The sequence below is a fragment of the Dendrobates tinctorius genome, unplaced genomic scaffold (genome assembly GCF_039654945.1).
Source record: "Dendrobates tinctorius isolate UK_male_01 unplaced genomic scaffold, ASM3965494v1 ptg000250l, whole genome shotgun sequence".
NCBI classification, from domain to species: domain Eukaryota; kingdom Metazoa; phylum Chordata; class Amphibia; order Anura; family Dendrobatidae; genus Dendrobates; species Dendrobates tinctorius.
The window spans coordinates 47,425,641-47,444,347 of NW_027361917.1; the positions used below are offsets into that span (position 1 = coordinate 47,425,641).

At 40.6% G+C, this 18,707-nt stretch overlaps 1 protein-coding gene across 4 annotated transcripts in view; it reads left to right on the forward strand.

Moving 5' to 3' along the window:
• The window catches only part of GRM1 (glutamate metabotropic receptor 1), a 649,343-nt gene that overhangs the window by 554,199 nt on the left and 76,437 nt on the right, over window positions 1-18,707 (forward strand). For all 4 annotated transcript variants that reach the window (XM_073557671.1, XM_073557674.1, XM_073557670.1 and 1 more), the window contains exon 4: window positions 14,773-15,008. In XM_073557671.1, coding sequence (XP_073413772.1) covers window positions 14,773-15,008 — 236 coding nt within the window. The remainder of the gene's footprint in view (window positions 1-14,772; window positions 15,009-18,707) is intronic.

The window sequence follows — 18,707 nt, forward strand, 5'->3', positions numbered from 1 at the left end:
AAATCGAATGGTTTTAATGTTTTTCTGTGTTTTCTCATGGCCTAGATTCATGTACATGTGCTGCTGTAATCTTTTTATCTATCTCTCTCTATATATATATATGTATACAGTACAATACATTTGTATTCTATGTGTATATATCTATTCTTTCTATTCTTTATTAAACATGTCAGTGTGATTTTACAGTATAGCGTGCTGAATTGCCGGCTTTTCTAAAGGACACCGGTGCATATTTCTCGCAAGTCACACGTATGGTCCGTGTGTAATTCGTTTTTTTCTCGCACCCATAGACTTGTATTGGAGCGTCTCGGGCATAATATGATGCAAATCGCAGCATGCTGTGATTTCCTCCACATGTATAACATGAGCGAGAAAAAATCGGATGATGGGAGCTGCCCCATAGATTAACATTGGGACGAGTGCTTTGCGATTTTTTTTCTCACATAGCACTCGTCCGTATTTCTCGCTAGTGTGACTCCGGCCTAAGTATATTTTACAGTGATTGCATGATCAAGACAATCACTGCCTGACCCTAACCAAGGTGCTGTTCATACACAATGACTATGAAGGAGTCAGTAGTATGCTCCCCTTTCATAATTGTCTCCTGACAGCAGCTACTACTCCATAAAATGCACCCATAAATGTAGCAGCTTGAGAGAGGCTGCAGGTATGCATGGGATATTTCAAATGACAAACATTGGAACCTTCAGATGGCCCCCTGTGCTACCAATCACCACTCTGCAAATGCATTATGTTGGGTGCTACTGTACATATTCCATACTTCACAAGTTCTACAGAACAGAAAGAGGTACAGACTATGCTACTGTATCCGGGATGGTTGGAACTAGAGACAAGCTGATCGATTGACAGGACTCCGGTGCAGTGTCTAAGTCAGTGGTACCTAGCGGCTGTATGGGAGACTGCAAATCTCTTGTATTCTGGCAGCCCTGGTGTTGTTTTTGATCAGCCAGTGTTGGTTCAACATCAATGTACATCATGCTCATATCTAGTTGGAAGCTGTTTATTTTTTGTTCATCCATTCATAGTCGCAGAAAGCCATAGCTTTCTCATTTTTATGTAAGCTTCATTATATGACATCTTGCTTTTTAGTGTTCGCACATTGCATAAATACTGTGTTTTTTGTTTATACAGTGGGGAAAAAAAGTATTTAGTCAGTCAGCAATAGTGCAAGTTCCACCACTTAAAAAGATGAGAGGCGTCTGTAATTTACATCATAGGTAGACCTCAACTATGGGAGACAAACTGAGAAAAAATAATCCAGAAAATCACATTGTCTGTTTTTTTTTCATTTTATTTGCATATTATGGTGGAAAATAAGTATTTGGTCAGAAACAAGCAATCAAGATTTCTGGCTCTCACAGACCTGTAACTTCTTCTTTAAGAGTCTCTTCTTTCCTCCACTCATTACCTGTAGTAATGGCACCTGTTTAAACTTGTTATCAGTATAAAAAGACACCTGTGCACACCCTCAAACAGTCTGACTCCAAACTCCACTATGGTGAAGACCAAAGAGCTGTCAAAGGACACCAGAAACAAAATTGTAGCCCTGCACCAGGCTGGGAAGACTGAATCTGCAATAGCCAACCAGCTTGGAGTGAAGAAATCAACTGTGGGAGCAATAATTAGAAAATGGAAGACATACAAGACCACTGATAATCTCCCTCGATCTGGTGCTCCACGCAAAATCCCACCACGTGGGGTCAGAATGATCACAAGAACGGTGAGCAAAAATCCCAGAACCACGCGGGGGGACCTAGTGAATGAACTGCAGAGAGCTGGGACCAATGTAACAAGGCCTACCATAAGTAACACACTACGCCACCATGGACTCAGATTCTGCAGTGCCAGACGTGTCCCACTGCTTAAGCCTGTACATGTCCGGGCCCGTCTGAAGTTTGCTAGAGAGCATTTGGATGATCCAGAGGAGTTTTGGGAGAATGTCCTATGGTCTGATGAAACCAAACTGGAACTGTTTGGTAGAAACACAACTTGTCGTGTTTGGAGGAAAAAGAATACTGAGTTGCATCCATCAAACACCATACCTACTGTAAAGCATGGTGGTGGAAACATCATGCTTTGGGGCTGTTTCTCTGCAAAGGGGCCAGGACGACTGATCCGGGTACATGAAAGAATGAATGGGGCCATGTACCGTGAGATTTTGAGTGCAAACCTCCTTCCATCAGCAAGGGCATTGAAGATGAAACGTGGCTGGGTCTTTCAACATGACAATGATCCAAAGCACACCGCCAGGGCAACGAAGGAGTGGCTTCGTAAGAAGCATTTCAAGGTCCTGGAGTGGCCTAGCCAGTCTCCAGATCTCAACCCTATAGAAAACCTTTGGAGGGAGTTGAAAGTCCGTGTTGCCAAGCGAAAAGCCAAAAACATCACTGCTCTAGAGGAGATCTGCATGGAGGAATGGGCCAACATACCAACAACAGTGTGTAGCTACCTTGTGAAGACTTACAGAAAACGTTTGACCTCTGTCATTGCCAACAAAGGATATATCACAAAGTATTGAGATGAAATTTTGTTTCTGACCAAATACTTATTTTCCACCATAATATGCAAATAAAATGAAAAAAAAAACAGACAATGTGATTTTCTGGATTTTTTTTTCTCAGTTTGTCTCCCATAGTTGAGGTCTACCTATGATGTAAATTACAGACGCCTCTCATCTTTTTAAGTGGTGGAACTTGCACTATTGCTGACTGACTAAATACTTTTTTTCCCCACTGTATGCACATTTTCTGCAGGCGTCCGCACCAAGCTATAAAATAACAATCTTCTCTGGTTATTCCATTTTTGCTGCATTGTATGCGTTTCTCCACTTATTTGATGAAATTTTGGTGCAGATATGAAGCAGTATTTTTTATGTGTTTTTTGTAGTGCAGAAAAGCTTTCATTCTGCACTTAGAAATGAATTTCAGTTTTTTATATACAATTTTGTTTGGGCTCCACATAGAAGCCTCTAGATAGAAAGTACCAAAACCACACAGCTCAGTAGCGTCTTTAGATGCACAGGGGGCCGCTGTTTTCATGAAGTCACATCCTGATTGCTTGGAAAGTTAAAAGTAGCAGAATTTCATTAAAAAAAATCAGCAGAAAAATGTAGCATTTACATTTCATGTAAACACGTCCTTAACAATCCAAGGAAAGTGGAAGTGATTTCAGGAAAACGCCACCTATTGTGTGTCTAAAGATGCTGTTGTACTGTGTAGTTTTGGTGTATGTTTTTCTCTATAGGATTCTATGTTATGAGTATGAAAAAAAATAATCTAGAAAAAAAATTGCGCCTTTGCATTTTTGAGTGTAGAATCAAATATTTTCTGTACTATTAAAAAAGCATTAACAATGCTGTTTCACATCTGCACCAAAAATGCATCAAATAAGGGGAAAACCCCATAAAAGAAACACAGCAAACATGCAATAATTCGAGAACATTGTTATTGCGTAATGTGGAGCAGACACCTACATAAAACATGCAGAAAAAAAGCAGTAGAAGAAACGCAGCATTTATGCTATATGTGAGTCATTGAGAATAAACGGACATAGAAGTCCACTGCTATGTACGGATATATTTCTATGTACCAGTATAATCTGCCTGCAGTGTAAGCTGTGGCTCATAGCTTTAGCTGCTGACTGCAATGATACAGGTTATGGGTTCAATTCACTGGGAGAACAGATCACAAAAAAAGACTTCTTTAGTTAATTATTGTAAGGGTACCGTTACACCTAGCGATGCACCAGCGATATGACGCGGTCAGGATCGCTGGTGCGTCGCTAGTGAGCTGCCACACAGGCAGATCTCACCAGCGACAATGCTGGGGACAGGGATCGCTACTTACCTGTCAGACGAGGCGATCCTGCATCCTCCCGCCCGGCTCCACGCGTCGCTCGTCGTCACAGCAGGAAGCGCCGCAGGAAGTGGCCGACGAGGAATGGTCCAGGAGCTTCTCCCGCGATCAGCGATTACCAGCGGGGGAGCCGGTCGGAGGTAAGTATCACATGCAGCGATATCGCTAGCAATATCGCTGCTACGTCACAAAATCGGTGACTTTACAGCGATATTGCTAGCGATATCGCAGTGTGTAACGGGGGCTTTAGTTTGTGCAGAACAGAGATGCTGGCCCCACCCCCCAAAGAGGAACAACACAACAATGAAAAAAAAAATCACAGGAGAGAGTGAGTTTAAGTAGGGGCAAAGCCCTGAATGGCATGGATAGTGGAACTGTCCTCTCAAAATGGGACAGTCCCACTAAATCTGAGATGGTTGGGAGCTATGTATATACAGTGGCCATTGAAAAGGGGTTAATAGATCTTCTTTCAATTTTAAATTTGAAAATTAACCCCTTCACCCCCAAGGGTGGTTTGCACGTTCATGACCGGACCAATTTTTACAATTCTGACCACTGTACCTTTATGAGGTCATAACTCTGGAACGCTTCCATGGATCCCGGTGATTCTGACATTGTTTTCTCGTGACATATTGTACTTCATGTTAGTGGTAAAATTTCATTCAAATAACTTGCATTTATTTGTGAGAAAAACGGAAATTTGGCGAAAATTTTGAAAATTTCGCGATTTTCCAACTTTGAATTTTTATGCCCTTAAATCACAGAGATACGGCACACAAAAAACTTGATAACTAACATTTCCCACATGTTTACTTTACATCAGCACAATTTTGGAACCAAAATTTTTTTTTGTTAGGAAGTTATAAGGGTTAAAAGTTGACCAGCGATTTCTCATTTTTACAACACCATTTTATTTTTAGGACCACATCACATTTGAAGCCACTTTGAGGGGTCTATATGATAGAAAATACCCAAAAGTGACACCATTCTAAAAACTGCACCCCTTAAGGTGCTCAAAACCACATTCAAGAAGTTTATTAACCCTTTAGGTGCGTCACAGGAATTTTTTTGAATATTTAAAAAAAAAATGAACATCTAACTTTTTTTCATAAAAAAAATACTTCAGGTTCAATTTTTTTTATTTTACCAAGGGTAACAGGAGAAATTGAACTGCAAAAGTTATTGTGCAATTTGTCCTGAGTACGCAGATACCTGATATGTGGGGGGGAACGACTGTTTCGGCGCATGGCAGAGCTCAGAATGGAAGGAGCGCCGTTTGACTTTTTCAATGCAAAATTGGCTGGAATTCAGATTGGACGCCATGTCACGTTTGGAGAGTCCCTGATGTACCTAAACAGTGGAAACCCCCTACAAGTGACCCCATTTTGGAAACTAGACCCCCCAAGGAACTTATCTAGATATGTGGTGAGAACTTTGAACCCACAAGGGCTTTACAGAAGTTTATAACGTACAGCGGTACAATTAAAAAATCATATTTTTTCCACAAAAATGATCTTTTCACCCCAATTTTTATTTTCCCAAGGGTAACAGGACCCTAAAAGTTATTGTGCAATTTGTCCTGAGTACGCTGATACCCCACATGTGGGGGTAAACCACTATTTGGGCGCATGGCAGATCTTGGAAGGGAAGCAGCGCCATTTGACGTTTTTGGCTGGAATTGAGATCGGACACGATGTCGCGTTTGGAAAACCCCTGATGTACCAAAACAGTGGAAACCCCCCACAAATGACACCATTTTGGAAACTAGACCCCTAAGGAACTTATCTAGATGTGTGGTGAGAACTTTGAACCCCCATGGGCTTCACAGAAGTTTATAACATAAAGCCATACAATTAAAAAATCATATTTTTTCCACAAAAATGATCTTTTCACCCTCAATTCTTATTTTTCCAAGGGTAACAGGACCCTAAAAGTTATTGTGCAATTTGTCCTGAGTACGCTGATACCCCACATGTGGGGGTAAACCACTATTTGGGCGCATGGCAGAGCTCGGAAGGGAAGCAGCGCCATTTGACATTTTGGGCTGGAATTGAGATCGGACACCATGTCGCGTTTGGAAAACTCCTGATGTACCAAAACAGTGGAACCCCCCCACAAATGACACCATTTTGGAAACTAGACCCCCTAAGGAACTTATCTAGATGTGTGGTGAGCACTTTGACCCCCCCAGTGCTTCACAGAAGTTTATAACACCCGGGCGTGAAAATAAAAAATTCGTATTTTTTCCACAAACATGATCTTTTAATCACCATTTTTTTATTTTCCCAAGGGTACCAGGAGAAATTGGACCCCAAAAGTTGTTGTCCAATTTGTCCTGAGTATGCTGATACCCCATATGTGGGAGAAAACTACTGTATGGGCACACGTCGGGGCTCGGAAGGGAAGTAGTGATGTTTTGGAATGCAGACTTTGATGGAATGGTCTGCGGGTGTCATGTTGCCTTTGGAGAGCCCCTAATGTACCTAAACAGTGGAAACCCCCACAAATGACACCATTTTGTATACTAGACCCCCCAAGGAACTTATCTAGATGTGTGGTGAGCACTCTGAACCCCCCAGTGCTTCACAGAAGTTTACAACGCCCGGGCGTGAAAATAAAAAAATTCGTATTTTTTCCACAAACATGATCTTTTAGTCACCATTTTTTTATTTTCCCAAGGGTACCAGGAGAAATTGGACCCCAAAAGTTGTTGTCCAATTTGTCCTGAGTATGCTGATACCCCATATGTGGGAGAAAACTACTGTATGGGCACACGTCGGGGCTCGGAAGAGAAGTAGTGACGTTTTGGAATGCAGACTTTGATGGAATGGTCTGCGGGTGTCATGTTGCCTTTGGAGAGCCCCTAATGTACCTAAACAGTGGAAACCCCCCACAAATGACACCATTTTGTATACTAGACCCCCAAGGAACTTATCTAGATGTGTGGTGAGCACTTTGAACCCCCCAGTGCTTCACAGAAGTTTACAACGCCCGGGCGTGAAAGTAAAAAATTCGTATTTTTTCCACAAACATGATCTTTTAGTCACCATTTTTTTATTTTCCCAAGGGTACCAGGAGAAATTGGACCCCAAAAGTTGTTGTCCAATTTGTCCTGAGTATGCTGATACCCCATATGTGGGAGAAAACTACTGTAAGGGCACACGTCGGGGCTCGGAAGGGAAGTAGTGACGTTTTGGAATGCAGACTTTGATGGAATGGTCTGCGGGTGTCATGTTGCCTTTGGAGAGCCCCTAATGTACCTAAACAGTGGAAACCCCCCCACAAATGACCCCATTTTGAAAACTAGACCCACTAGGGAACGTACCTAGATGTGAGGTGAGCACTTTGAACCCCCAAGGGCTTCACAGAAGTTTATAATGCCAGGGCATGAAAATAAAAAAATCGTATTTTTTCCACAAACATGATCAATTAGTCCCCAATTTTTTCATTTTCCCAAGGGTAACAGGAGAAATTGGACCCCAAAAGTTGTTGTCCAATTTGTCCTGAGTACGCTGACAACCCATATGTGGGAGAAAACTACTGTATGGACACACGTCAGGGCTCGGAAGGGAAGCAGTGACGTTTTGGAATGCAGACTTTGATGGAATGGTCTGCGGGTGTCATGTGCGTTTGGAGAGCCCCTGATGTACCTAAACTATTGAAACTCCCCACAAGTGACCCCATTTTGGACACTAGACCCCCCACGGAACTTATCTAGATGTGTGGTGAGCACTTTGAACCCCCAAGTGCTTCACAGAAGTTTATAACACTCGGACGTGAAAATAAAAAAATCATTTTTTTCCACAAAAATGATATTTTTGCCCCCAATTTTTTATTTTCCTAAGGGTAACAGGAGAAATTGGACCCCAAAAATTGTTTTGCAATTTGTCCTGAGTAGGCTGATACCCTACATGTGGGGGTAAAACACTGTTTAGGCGCATAGCAGAGCTTGGAAGGGAAGGAGCACCATTTGACTTTTTCAACTCAGAATTGACTGGAATTGAGATCAGACGCCATGTTGCATTTGGAGAGCCCCTGATGTGCCCAAACAGTGGAAACCCCCAATTCTAACTCCAACCCGAACCCCAACACGCCCCTAACCCTAACCCTAGCCCTAACCCTAGCCCTAACCCTAACCCTAGCCCTAACCCTAACCCTAGCCCTAGCCCTAACCCTAACCCTACCCTAACCCTACCCCAACACACCCCTAGCCCTAACCCTAGCCCTAACCCTAATGGAAAAATGGAAATAAATACATTTTTTAATTTTATTATTTTTCCCTAACTAAGGGGGTGATAACGGGGGGTTTGATTTAATATTTATGGCGGTTTTTATGTTTGGTGGCTGTCGCACGCTAAAAGACGCTTTTTATTGTAAAAATAGTTTTTGCATCACCACATATTGAGAGCTATAATTTTTCCGTATTTTGACCCACCGAGTCATGTGAGGTCTTATTTTTTGCGGGACAAGTTGACGTTTTTATTGGTACCATTTTCGGACACGTGAAATTTTTTGATCGCTTTCTATTCCGATTTTTGGGACGCAGAATGAACAAAAACCAGCGTTTCATGAATTTCTTTTGGGGGGGTGCGTTTACACCGTTCCGCGTGCGGTAAAATTGATAAAGCGGTTTTATTCTTCGGGTCAGTACGGTTACAGCGATACCTCATTTAGGTCGTTTTTTATGTTTTTGTCGGTTTTATGCAATGAAAACTATTTTATATAAAAAATAATTATTTTTACATCACTTTATTCAGCGAGCTATAACTTTTTTATTTTTTCGCTGATGATGCTGTGTGGCAGCTCGTTTTTTTGCGGGACAAGTTGACGTTTTCATCGGTACCATGGCTATTTATATACGTCTTTTTGATCGCGCGTTATTACACTTTTTGTTTGGCGGTATGATAATAAATCATTATTTTTTTCTTCGTTTTTTATTTTTATTTTTTAAGGGGTTCGCTAAAGGGGTTAACTAATGGGACAGTTTTATAGGGTGGGTCGTTACGGACGCGGCGATACCTAATATGTGTACTTTTATTGTTTTTTTTTTTATTATTTCCAAAAAATGGATTTATTGGGGGAATTTTTTTTTTTTTTTCTAATTTATTTGGGGATTTTTTTTAAATTATTTTTACACTTTTTTTTATTTTTTTTTTTACTTTATTAAATAGTCCCAACGATCTGACACAGGCACTGCAGAAGGCTTCCTCATGCCTGCGCTTTGCAGGCACTGAGGAAGCCAGCTTCCGCAGGCCCCCGAAGGCCCCCGTCGCCATCTTGGATTCGGGGGCCTGGAGGAAGGGAGTCCCCCGCAGCAGCGCTGCACATTGTGCTGCCGTGGGGTGCTCAGGGAAGCACGGAGGGAGCCCCCTCCCTGCCGATGCTTCCCTTTAACCCCCGGTACACCGCGATCGTGTTTGATCGTGGTGTGCAAGGGGTTAACGTGTCGGGGGCGGTCCGTGACCGCCCCTGACACATTGTGCCAGGTGTCAGCTGGCTGTGATAATCAGCTGACACCCGGCCGCGATCAGCGGCGCTCACCACGTGGGTGCCGCTGATCGCGCCGACGTACTATCCCGTCCCCGGTCATACGGGCCCGGGTACCGTGGACGGGATAGTACGTCGGATGGCAGGAAGGGGTTAAGTATAATGAATGGAATAAATGTATTAACATATAATTTTGGTATATTTTGTTGTAAAATTATTACTGAAGAAAATCCAATGGAACCAAACAATCCAACGCTAACCTTGGGTCTACAGTATACTAATATATTGTATATCATATTGACTAAGGCTGGTTTCACTCTTACGTTTTTTTGTGCTTTGTTTCTGCGTAAAAATAAACGCATGCGTTTTTTTTCCTATACTTAACATGGGTGCGCATAGACATGCGTTTGTACGCGTTTGTATGCGCAGGTGTTTTTTTGTAGTGTGCGCCCGGGCGCACAAAATGCATCCTGTTGCATTTTTTGTGCGTCCGACCTGTTTCAAAAAAACGCATGCGCGCACACAATGCGCACAAAATTCACCCAAAAGCACATTATAGTCTATGGGAGCGCTGACGTGCGCAAAAAATGAAATGCGTTTTTTAAAAAAAACCATGCGCAAAAACACAAAAAAAGCATACAAACGCATGATGCGTTTTTATGTGCGTTTGCACTGCGCATGCAGCGCAAAAAAACGCAAGTGTGAAAGTAGCCTAAGCTCTGGATAATGTTTTAATAAAATACGGATCTAACAGCGTAATCTTCTGAAAGTGCTGTGAATTTCAATATTTGAGCTGTGTAGACTTAAACACTTACATTCAATGGGAGTTGACAATGCGCAGGAGAAACGTATTGTACTGCTCACTAAGCAATCAGAATAAGTACTTTACACTGTCAAGTGATAAATTTCCTCCTGTCTTACATAATTTCTCTTTCAATGAAGATTGATTTAAGAACCATTTTCTTGATTAAAGGTAATTCTAAGGGTTCTGTTACACATCATTAAAATCACCCTCAACTCCAACTCAGCACATTCAGTGATGGAGAGATCTATTCGTTAACAAACGCAAAAAAAAGGAAGTTGGAAGTTAAAGGGGTTGCACAAGATTAGAAATAAAAAAGACTAACTTTTTCCTGAAACCGCACCATTCTAGTCCTTTGCCTATGTCTGACATTGCAGCTCTGCCTCTTTCAACTTTGTTGATCCTTCTAATTTTTAGCAGTTCTGGAGTTAAACAGCAAAATGCACAGTCACATATAACTTACACTCTGCATGCTTAAACAATGACACATGTGGCTATGATCTTGATAAAACAACTAATTTACACACAGTGGCTCAATTATCTTATAAATCTAATATTCCGGCCAAGATCTTGGTGGTTGCAATTCAGGCACTACAGTAGTAGCTGAAAATCCAGGACTCAACTTGTACAGTCTTTAGGTTGCAACAATTATAACCTTCTCATTGTGTCATCAGTGGTTCATTTGTGTATCCGTGTTTACCATCAGCGTTTTTACGGTATGGTTAAAGAAAGAATAAAATTGCAAAGCTTTTTCTATACTTTGCAATGTTAAACACATTCAGCCATACAGTAACATTAGCCAAACACATTCAGTCCATTCAGTACACGAATGTCATATGTGTGCTGTACGTGTTTTTCATGGACCCATAGACTTGTATTGGTCCTTGTCATCCATGCTGCTGGAAAAAACAGACATGTCATGTGTTTTACACGGACATGTGCAGAGCAGCATAGGTTATAATGGATATGTGTAGTATCCATGAAAAAAACGGATACGACATGTGTGGCGCCCCTGCGGTCTCAGTCGCCACATGGTACTGCACTTCATCCAGAGGTGTGGTATTCTGCTTTCAGGTAAGGAAGGGGCACTGCCAGGACTCACACCCCAGCACCCAACACTAGTCCTCATCTGGCTAGGGGGGAGTTAATTAGAGGGTGTGGGTGGAGAAAGTAGAGAAGGTGTGGAGCTTAAGGGAGTGACAGTTGGTGGGAGGAGTTGGTGCTGAGGTAAAGAGATTGTTCTGGAAAGAGTCAGTCAGTCAGAGAGTGGTGTGAGAGGACAGAAGTCTGTGAGGAGAGAGAGAGAAGGAGTCGCTTGTGGAGATTGAAGCTGAGTGCAGCTTGTCTCCAGACTAAAGAGAGTGAGAGAGAATGAGTGAAGATAGAGAAGAAAGGAAGGAAAGCTCCAGAGGAGAGGAAGAAGAGGTCTTAGGGACACGGATAGTGAGCAATCCATCCATGAGGCCCGCATCTGCCGGCGTGGTCGGTGGAGGGACCAGGTCGCAGTTAGGGGCACGGATAGTGATTAATCCACCCGTGGGGCCCGCATCCACTCGCATGGTCGGTGGACGGACCAGGTCGCAGTTAGGGGAACCGCCCCAAAACTAGTGGAGAAACTAAAGACTCAGCTAGGAAACCGGATGTGGCAGTATCTTTAAGTGCTACAGCTGACCTCACTCGCTGAAAAGGCAGACATATAGGATCCAGGGGTCTGACCAACGTCACCTGACAATATCCAACTCTGCTGGCTCGGGACACTGTGTGTGAAGATGCAGGGCAGGAGAGGTGGTAGCCAGCAATGTGAGGCAGCCAGAAAAGGAACATCAAAGGGAGCCCTGGCAGTGTACACCCCAAGCTACCTGAGAGCTGTCTGTACCACAAGCCTGGAGGACACAGCACCCCGGCTGGGGACTGTAACAACAGAACGGTGAGTAAAAGTGTAAAGACTGCACCCTGCTGTGTCATCAGTTTATTTGCTGCGTCATCTGCCCTGCACTACAACCACCATTATCTTCAACACCATAATCTGCCCTGGGGAATAGCTCTGCCTGTGGAGAGCTGAACCAACTCTGCTGCATCAACAACTGCTCCAGTGGACTGAATCTGCAGCGTCGGCTAACACCTTACTTGCCGAGTACCACAGGTGGCGTCACAAATCTTTTATAAACTTTAAACAACCTTTTTATCATTTTTATTGGATGCCCAGGGTCATGGACCTGGTCACTTCTGCCGTGACACATCCCCTTAAGAACCGGCCCGGTACCGAGTACCCCCACAGCCCTGGTGGGCACTCCACATGTACTGGAAACACAGACATGTGAAGGAGGCCTTAGCAGCAGCCAGAACCAAGTTCTGCAAGTGGATATTTTTTTGCACTTAGACTAAACCAGCCTTCAACTTTCAAGTAAGAAATCTATAATCATCTCACTGTCTGCTGTATGTGACAATCCCCAGTCTTATTTCAGGGATATCAAGGTGCTAACTCTCACCCAAATAGATGTCGCAAAGAGCTGTAGGTAGACCCAGTGTACAGTGTTTTCATAGACACCACCTAGCCTGCTCTAGCCTACAACCACCTACAGTTGCAACCAAAAGTTTTGCATTTTTTTAAAGTGTGATGATTACTTCTGTGTGATTGTTGTGATGCCATTTTCCTGGCGATGAACACAAAGTGCATGAAGTTGTCATCATGCAAGACCTTAATTTTAACGAAAATGCTTTAGAATATAAGTACGGTTATTTAATTAAAGAAAACTGTCCGCAAAAAATTTTGCATATTCTATTTATTGATCACAACATAGAGCGTAATTCATTGTTTACAATGCCATAACTTAGTATTTTGCAGCATAACCTCTTGCTTTAATTACTGGACCACACCAACGGGGCATTGAAGCCACTAGGGTATTCAAGACATCCTGAGGGATCTTGCTCCATTCCATTTGCAAATCTTCAAACAATTCATATTTATTATGGGTATGGGCCCCCAACCCATTCCAAAGGTGCTTTGTAGAGTTTAAATCAGGTGATTGGGCTGGCCATTGCAACAGACGAACATTTTGCTTTGCTAACCAATTTTTTACTAAATTGAATGTGTGCTTAGGATCATTGCCTTGCTGGAATCACCAGCCCCTGCCTACTTTGGTTTTAACATGTGGCAGCATTACATTCTGCAGTATATCCTTGTACTTTATAGCATTCATATTTCCATCAGTTGTACAGTTGTGCTGAAAAGTTTACATACCCCGGAAGAATTTTTGCTTTCTTGCCTTTTTTCAGAGAATGTGAATGATAACACAAAAACTTTTCTCCACTCATGGTGGTTAATGGTTGGGTGACGCCATTTAATGTCAAACTAATGTGTTTTCTCTTTTTAAATCATAATGACAATCCAAAACATCCAAATGACCCTGATCAAAAGTTTACATACCCCATTTCATAATACCATGTATTCCCCCTCTAACATAAATGACAGCTTGAAGTCTTTTGTGGTAGTTGTGGATGAGCTTCTTTATTTTGTCAGATGGTAAAGCTGCCTACTCTACTTGGCAAAAAGCCTCCAGTTTCTGTAAATTCCTGGACTGTCTAGCATGAACTGTGTGCTTGATATCTCCCCACAGTGGCTCAATGATATTGAGGTCAGGAGACTGAAATGGCCACTCCAGAACCTTCACTTTGCCTATTGCAGATTCTATCTTCCCAGCCTGGTGCAGGGCTACAATTTTGTTTATGGTGTCCGTTGACAGCTCTTTTGTCTTCACCATAGTGGAGTTTGGAGTGTGACTGTTTGAGGTTGTGGACATGTGTCTTTTATACTGATAACATGTTCAAACAAGTGCCATTACTACAGGTAATGAGTGGAGGATAGAGGAGCACCTTAAAGAAGAAGTTACAGGACTATGAGAGCCAGAAATCTTGCATGTTTTTAGGTGACCAAATACTTATTTTCCACCATAATTTGAAAAATATATCTTGCCAAATCAAACAAGGTGATTTTCTGGGTTTGTTTTATCATTTTGACTCTCATAGTTGTGGTCTACCTATGATGTCAATTACAGGCCTAGCTCATCCTTTTAAGTGGAAGAACTTGCACAATTGGTGGATGACTAAATACTTTTTTCCCCACTGTGAATATAATACTCTTACCCTTTTATTTAAAAGTCAAGAGACTCTAAGACCTACAGTGCTGATGTCATTCCCTACCCACATGTTCTGTGAGACGCAATAACATGTTATAGGGAAATTTTCTGCACACCCACCTTTTCAAAACACAAAGAAAGTAGACAGATTTTGAGTGAATTAATTCTTGTCTAAAGCAATACTAATCATATACAATATTATTCTTTGATTTTATGGAGATTTTCTGTAAAGCTAAACCTTACAATTTCACTATATGTGGTTTATTTTTCATTTTCAAACCATTCCATTGAACAAGGAAAATTAGCTTGAGAGCCATATATAACAGACAGAGACTGATATAAGTGATGACAATCCCTTTACATCATGTTCATGAACTTATTCTACAACTGCAAAAAAAGGCATAAGCTTAATAACTAAATATGTTGATTATTAATTATTTTTTTCAATGTAAATTACTTTTTTTTCTTTCAGTGATGGATGGGCAGACAGAGATGAAGTCATAGATGGCTTTGAGCCTGAAGCAAATGGAGGGATTACCATAAAGCTTCAGTCTCCAGAGGTCAGATCCTTTGATGACTATTTTCTTAGTCTACGTCTGGACACCAATTCACGAAACCCTTGGTTTGCTGAGTTTTGGCAGTACCGATTTCAATGTCGTATTCCAGGACATCCTCAAGAGAATGCCAACTTTAAAAAGATTTGTAAAGGTAAGAGGATTATTCATTTAATTATTTCTGGGTTATTAAGTTCTGATATACAGTTGAATTCAGAAGTTTACATACACTATATAAAAAGACACATATGCATGTTTTTCTCAATATCTGACATGAAATCAGAATAAACCTTTCCCATTTTAGGTCAATTAGGATTACCATAATTATTAATATTTATCAAATGCCAGAAAAATGAGAGAGCGAGAGAATGCTTTTTCAATTTTATTACTTACTGCAAAGTCAAAAGTTTACATACATTTCATTAGTATTTGGTTGCCCTTAAACTGAATGGTTTTGGTCAAACGTTTGGGATATCCTTCCACAAGCTTCTCACAATAGTTGGTTGGAATTTGGGCCCATTGCTCATTCTTCTTCACTACGCAATGTTCCTTGGGGTTGCTCTGCCAGCTAGGGGCCAAGCAATGGTAGACCAAGAAAGACCTGCTTCTGAAGCTATACTGACAAGCATAATACACTGCAGTGCAATTGGAAGATACAAAATGTCATGGATCTTTTAATTATTTTATTGAGCAAAAATATAAAAAAATACATGTATCATGAAAATAGACATTAATATGTTATTTATATCTCACACTAAACACTGAAAAAACTAATAAACAGTGCTATCATGCTGGGTTCTGGGTTTTTTTGGTATATCTTACCTCCCAAATAAAATAGAAATTAAACGTCACATGTATTTCAAAATGGCATAGATAAAATCTAACTGAATAAACTAAGTGTGGTATTAATCAAGTCACCATTCAGTGGTATTCAATAAGCAACGGGGCCCCATGATATAGATTTGCTGGGTCAGTGTAGGTGAGCTAACTGCATAGGAGTAATGGAATAGTTATTAATATGGCTGTCGACACAATTTTGCTCGTGAATTTAACTTTATAACATTACTACACATCTTTAAGTGATTCATAATATAGCTGACATTTTACTCCTCAATAAACTACTATTTACTTCTTTTATATTGCTTTTATGATGGCAATGGCTAAATGAGAGGGTAACATGACGTGTCTGATACACATGCATCAGAACTTGATCCAACCAATGTCCAGTTAAATGAATAAAATATTATGAGCCATTCCTTCTTAGTACACTTGAACATTTTGCTAATGTTCAGCATACCAGTTTTATTTTGTTCATCAATTTTTCGAAGTACATACTTATTTCTCATTTTTTACTATTCCTAATGGCTGGAAATTGCAGAATCCTAAGTGAGTGTATAAAAAAGAATTTATTTCTACCTTAAATTATGATGTTTTCTTGCCTGAATTTAAAGTTCAGGAGAAATGTTACCATGGTAACCAGAATTTCAATATTCCGAGCGAAGTTTAAAGATTTACAGAATTGATTCAAGGACATAATATTCACAATTGAAAAACCTCTTTAGATTTAGCACTTTAGCACTGGCCTTACTTAGAGTTATGTAATTTGAATGATTCTTATATTATTGTACACTCATATTGCAGTCAGATGAGGAAGGGAAGAAAATTTTTGAACCGCATGTGAAGTGACATAATTACTGAATGGATAACAATGAATTAGATAATGTCCTTATTTTCAAAATTAACTACATTAGAATGGAAAAATTGAACAATTTGAACTACTCAAGTTAGGTATGGTCATTGGTCCAAGACTAGCCGGGGCCAGTATTTCTAGTGCAATATTTTTGAGAGTATACCAAGTATGGTATGATCAAGGAAAGATATATATCAAAAAGGTGATCTTGTGGATTTAAACAATTTGTTAACAAAAAGGATCATAGTAAGAAGAATTGTTCTGACAAAGCGCAGATGGGTTACAACAAGTAAACAAATAAAGTTGCACACTGTAGCGCTATAGCATGCCAACATGAAATATGAAAATTGAATTGCATTACTGTACTAGAAATATGAAAAATTGAGAATGCTTAGCACATATATTGGCCAATTCATGTGTACCTGGCAGCCACGATAAGGCGATTCTCATTGCCAGGACCTAATACCAATCCTCTCTTAGACTGAAGTCTACATCTCTATGGGAAACTAATGTGAATTCTCTCTTAGACTGAAGTCTACATCTCTGTGGAGGGGTAGGATCCTGCTGCAATTAAAAACACCTGAGGCTAAGGGGCATACAAATATCAAAAGCCTGACCATCACATCCAAACAGAAATTAGGTCTGAACAGATGCTTACTAAGAGTAGCCATCTCATATACAACCAAAAAAATAAAGTAGCACACTGTAGCGCTATAGCATGCCAACATGAAATATGAAAATTGAATTGCATTACTGCCCTAGAAATATGAAAAATTTAATGCTTAGCACATAAATTGGCCAATGCCAATCCTCTCTTGGAGTGAAAACTGTTCAGTCCTAATTTCTGTTTGGATGTGACTGTCAGTCTTTTGATATTTGTGTTACAACAACTGACTTTGCTGTCTAGTGGAAACAGAAAAGAAAATCTTCAGTGTTAAAAAGAACAAAAAAATTGGATCATAGAACAGAAGAAAAACAGGGCCTGGTCAATGAATCCACAGTTCTCTTGCACCATGCTGATGGGATTGTTAGAATTTAGCCTGAATCAATTATTTCAGTCAGTTGTCAACAGTTAAGGCTGGTAGAGGTATAGTAATGGTGTGGGGCAGGGGCTGTCATAAATTTTAGCCTGGGGGCAGGAACAAAGCAGTAGCCCAAGACAAGCCAACGCTTATTGGCCCTTATGAAGAGGTGTATTGGAATAAAAATTGTCCAATTCATTGCACTGTGTGGCTAATTATTAGGCAGCAGCTATTTTGACTATATAATCATCTTTATGCATAATTTTCATCTCCAGACTGTATAAACATGAATACTTATTGGTTTGAAGAAGATCAGGTGATGTGTATTTGTGTAATGAGGGATGGTGAGGCCTAAAGATATCAACAACCTTAATCAAGGTCTGCAGAATAATTAGGCAGCTCATTTTTCTCTGGAAAAATTGGACAAAAAAGAGATTTAACCGACTCTGAAAAGTCAAAAAATCTTACACAGGGATGCAGCACCCTTGAAATTGCTAAGATATTGGGTTGTGATCACAGAACCATCAAAAATTTTGAGAACAATCAAATGTGAAACGACTAGGAATCGATTATCCTCTAGGGCTATCATATTTGAGAACTGCAACATTCTTACAGTGCCCAGAAGTACAATTCAGTGCTCAGATGCATGGGCAAGTAAACGGGGACTACAACCCGATCTCCACTGAATTAGACACAGAAGTGGTACCAACGTTTTTGGGGGTGCCAGGTTCCTTTTTAATGTAGATCGTTATGAAGAATGATCAGATGAATTGCAATACAATTGCAAAGTCATTCCTTTCAGTGATCTTCTCCTTAGGTCAGGACAAAGTGTTAATGAGGGCAAGGGAGCTGATAACACTCTATCATACTGATTTAATTTTAAGAGCAGACTGGGTGCCTTAAAAGGGGACTGGTTCTTGAAATTATTCTTCTTCTGTTAACCATAATTACCTTCAAGGAAACACATGCAGTCATCATTGTTTTACATAAAAAAAACTTGAACAGGCTAGAATATTGGTGGTTGCAAAATTACATCTAAATCAGTCATTCATTGGATCATCAAGAACTTCAAATAAAGTAGTTAAATTTCTATTAAGAGGGATGCGGAGGACCCATAGAAGTCCAAAAGGTGCCAGAACCA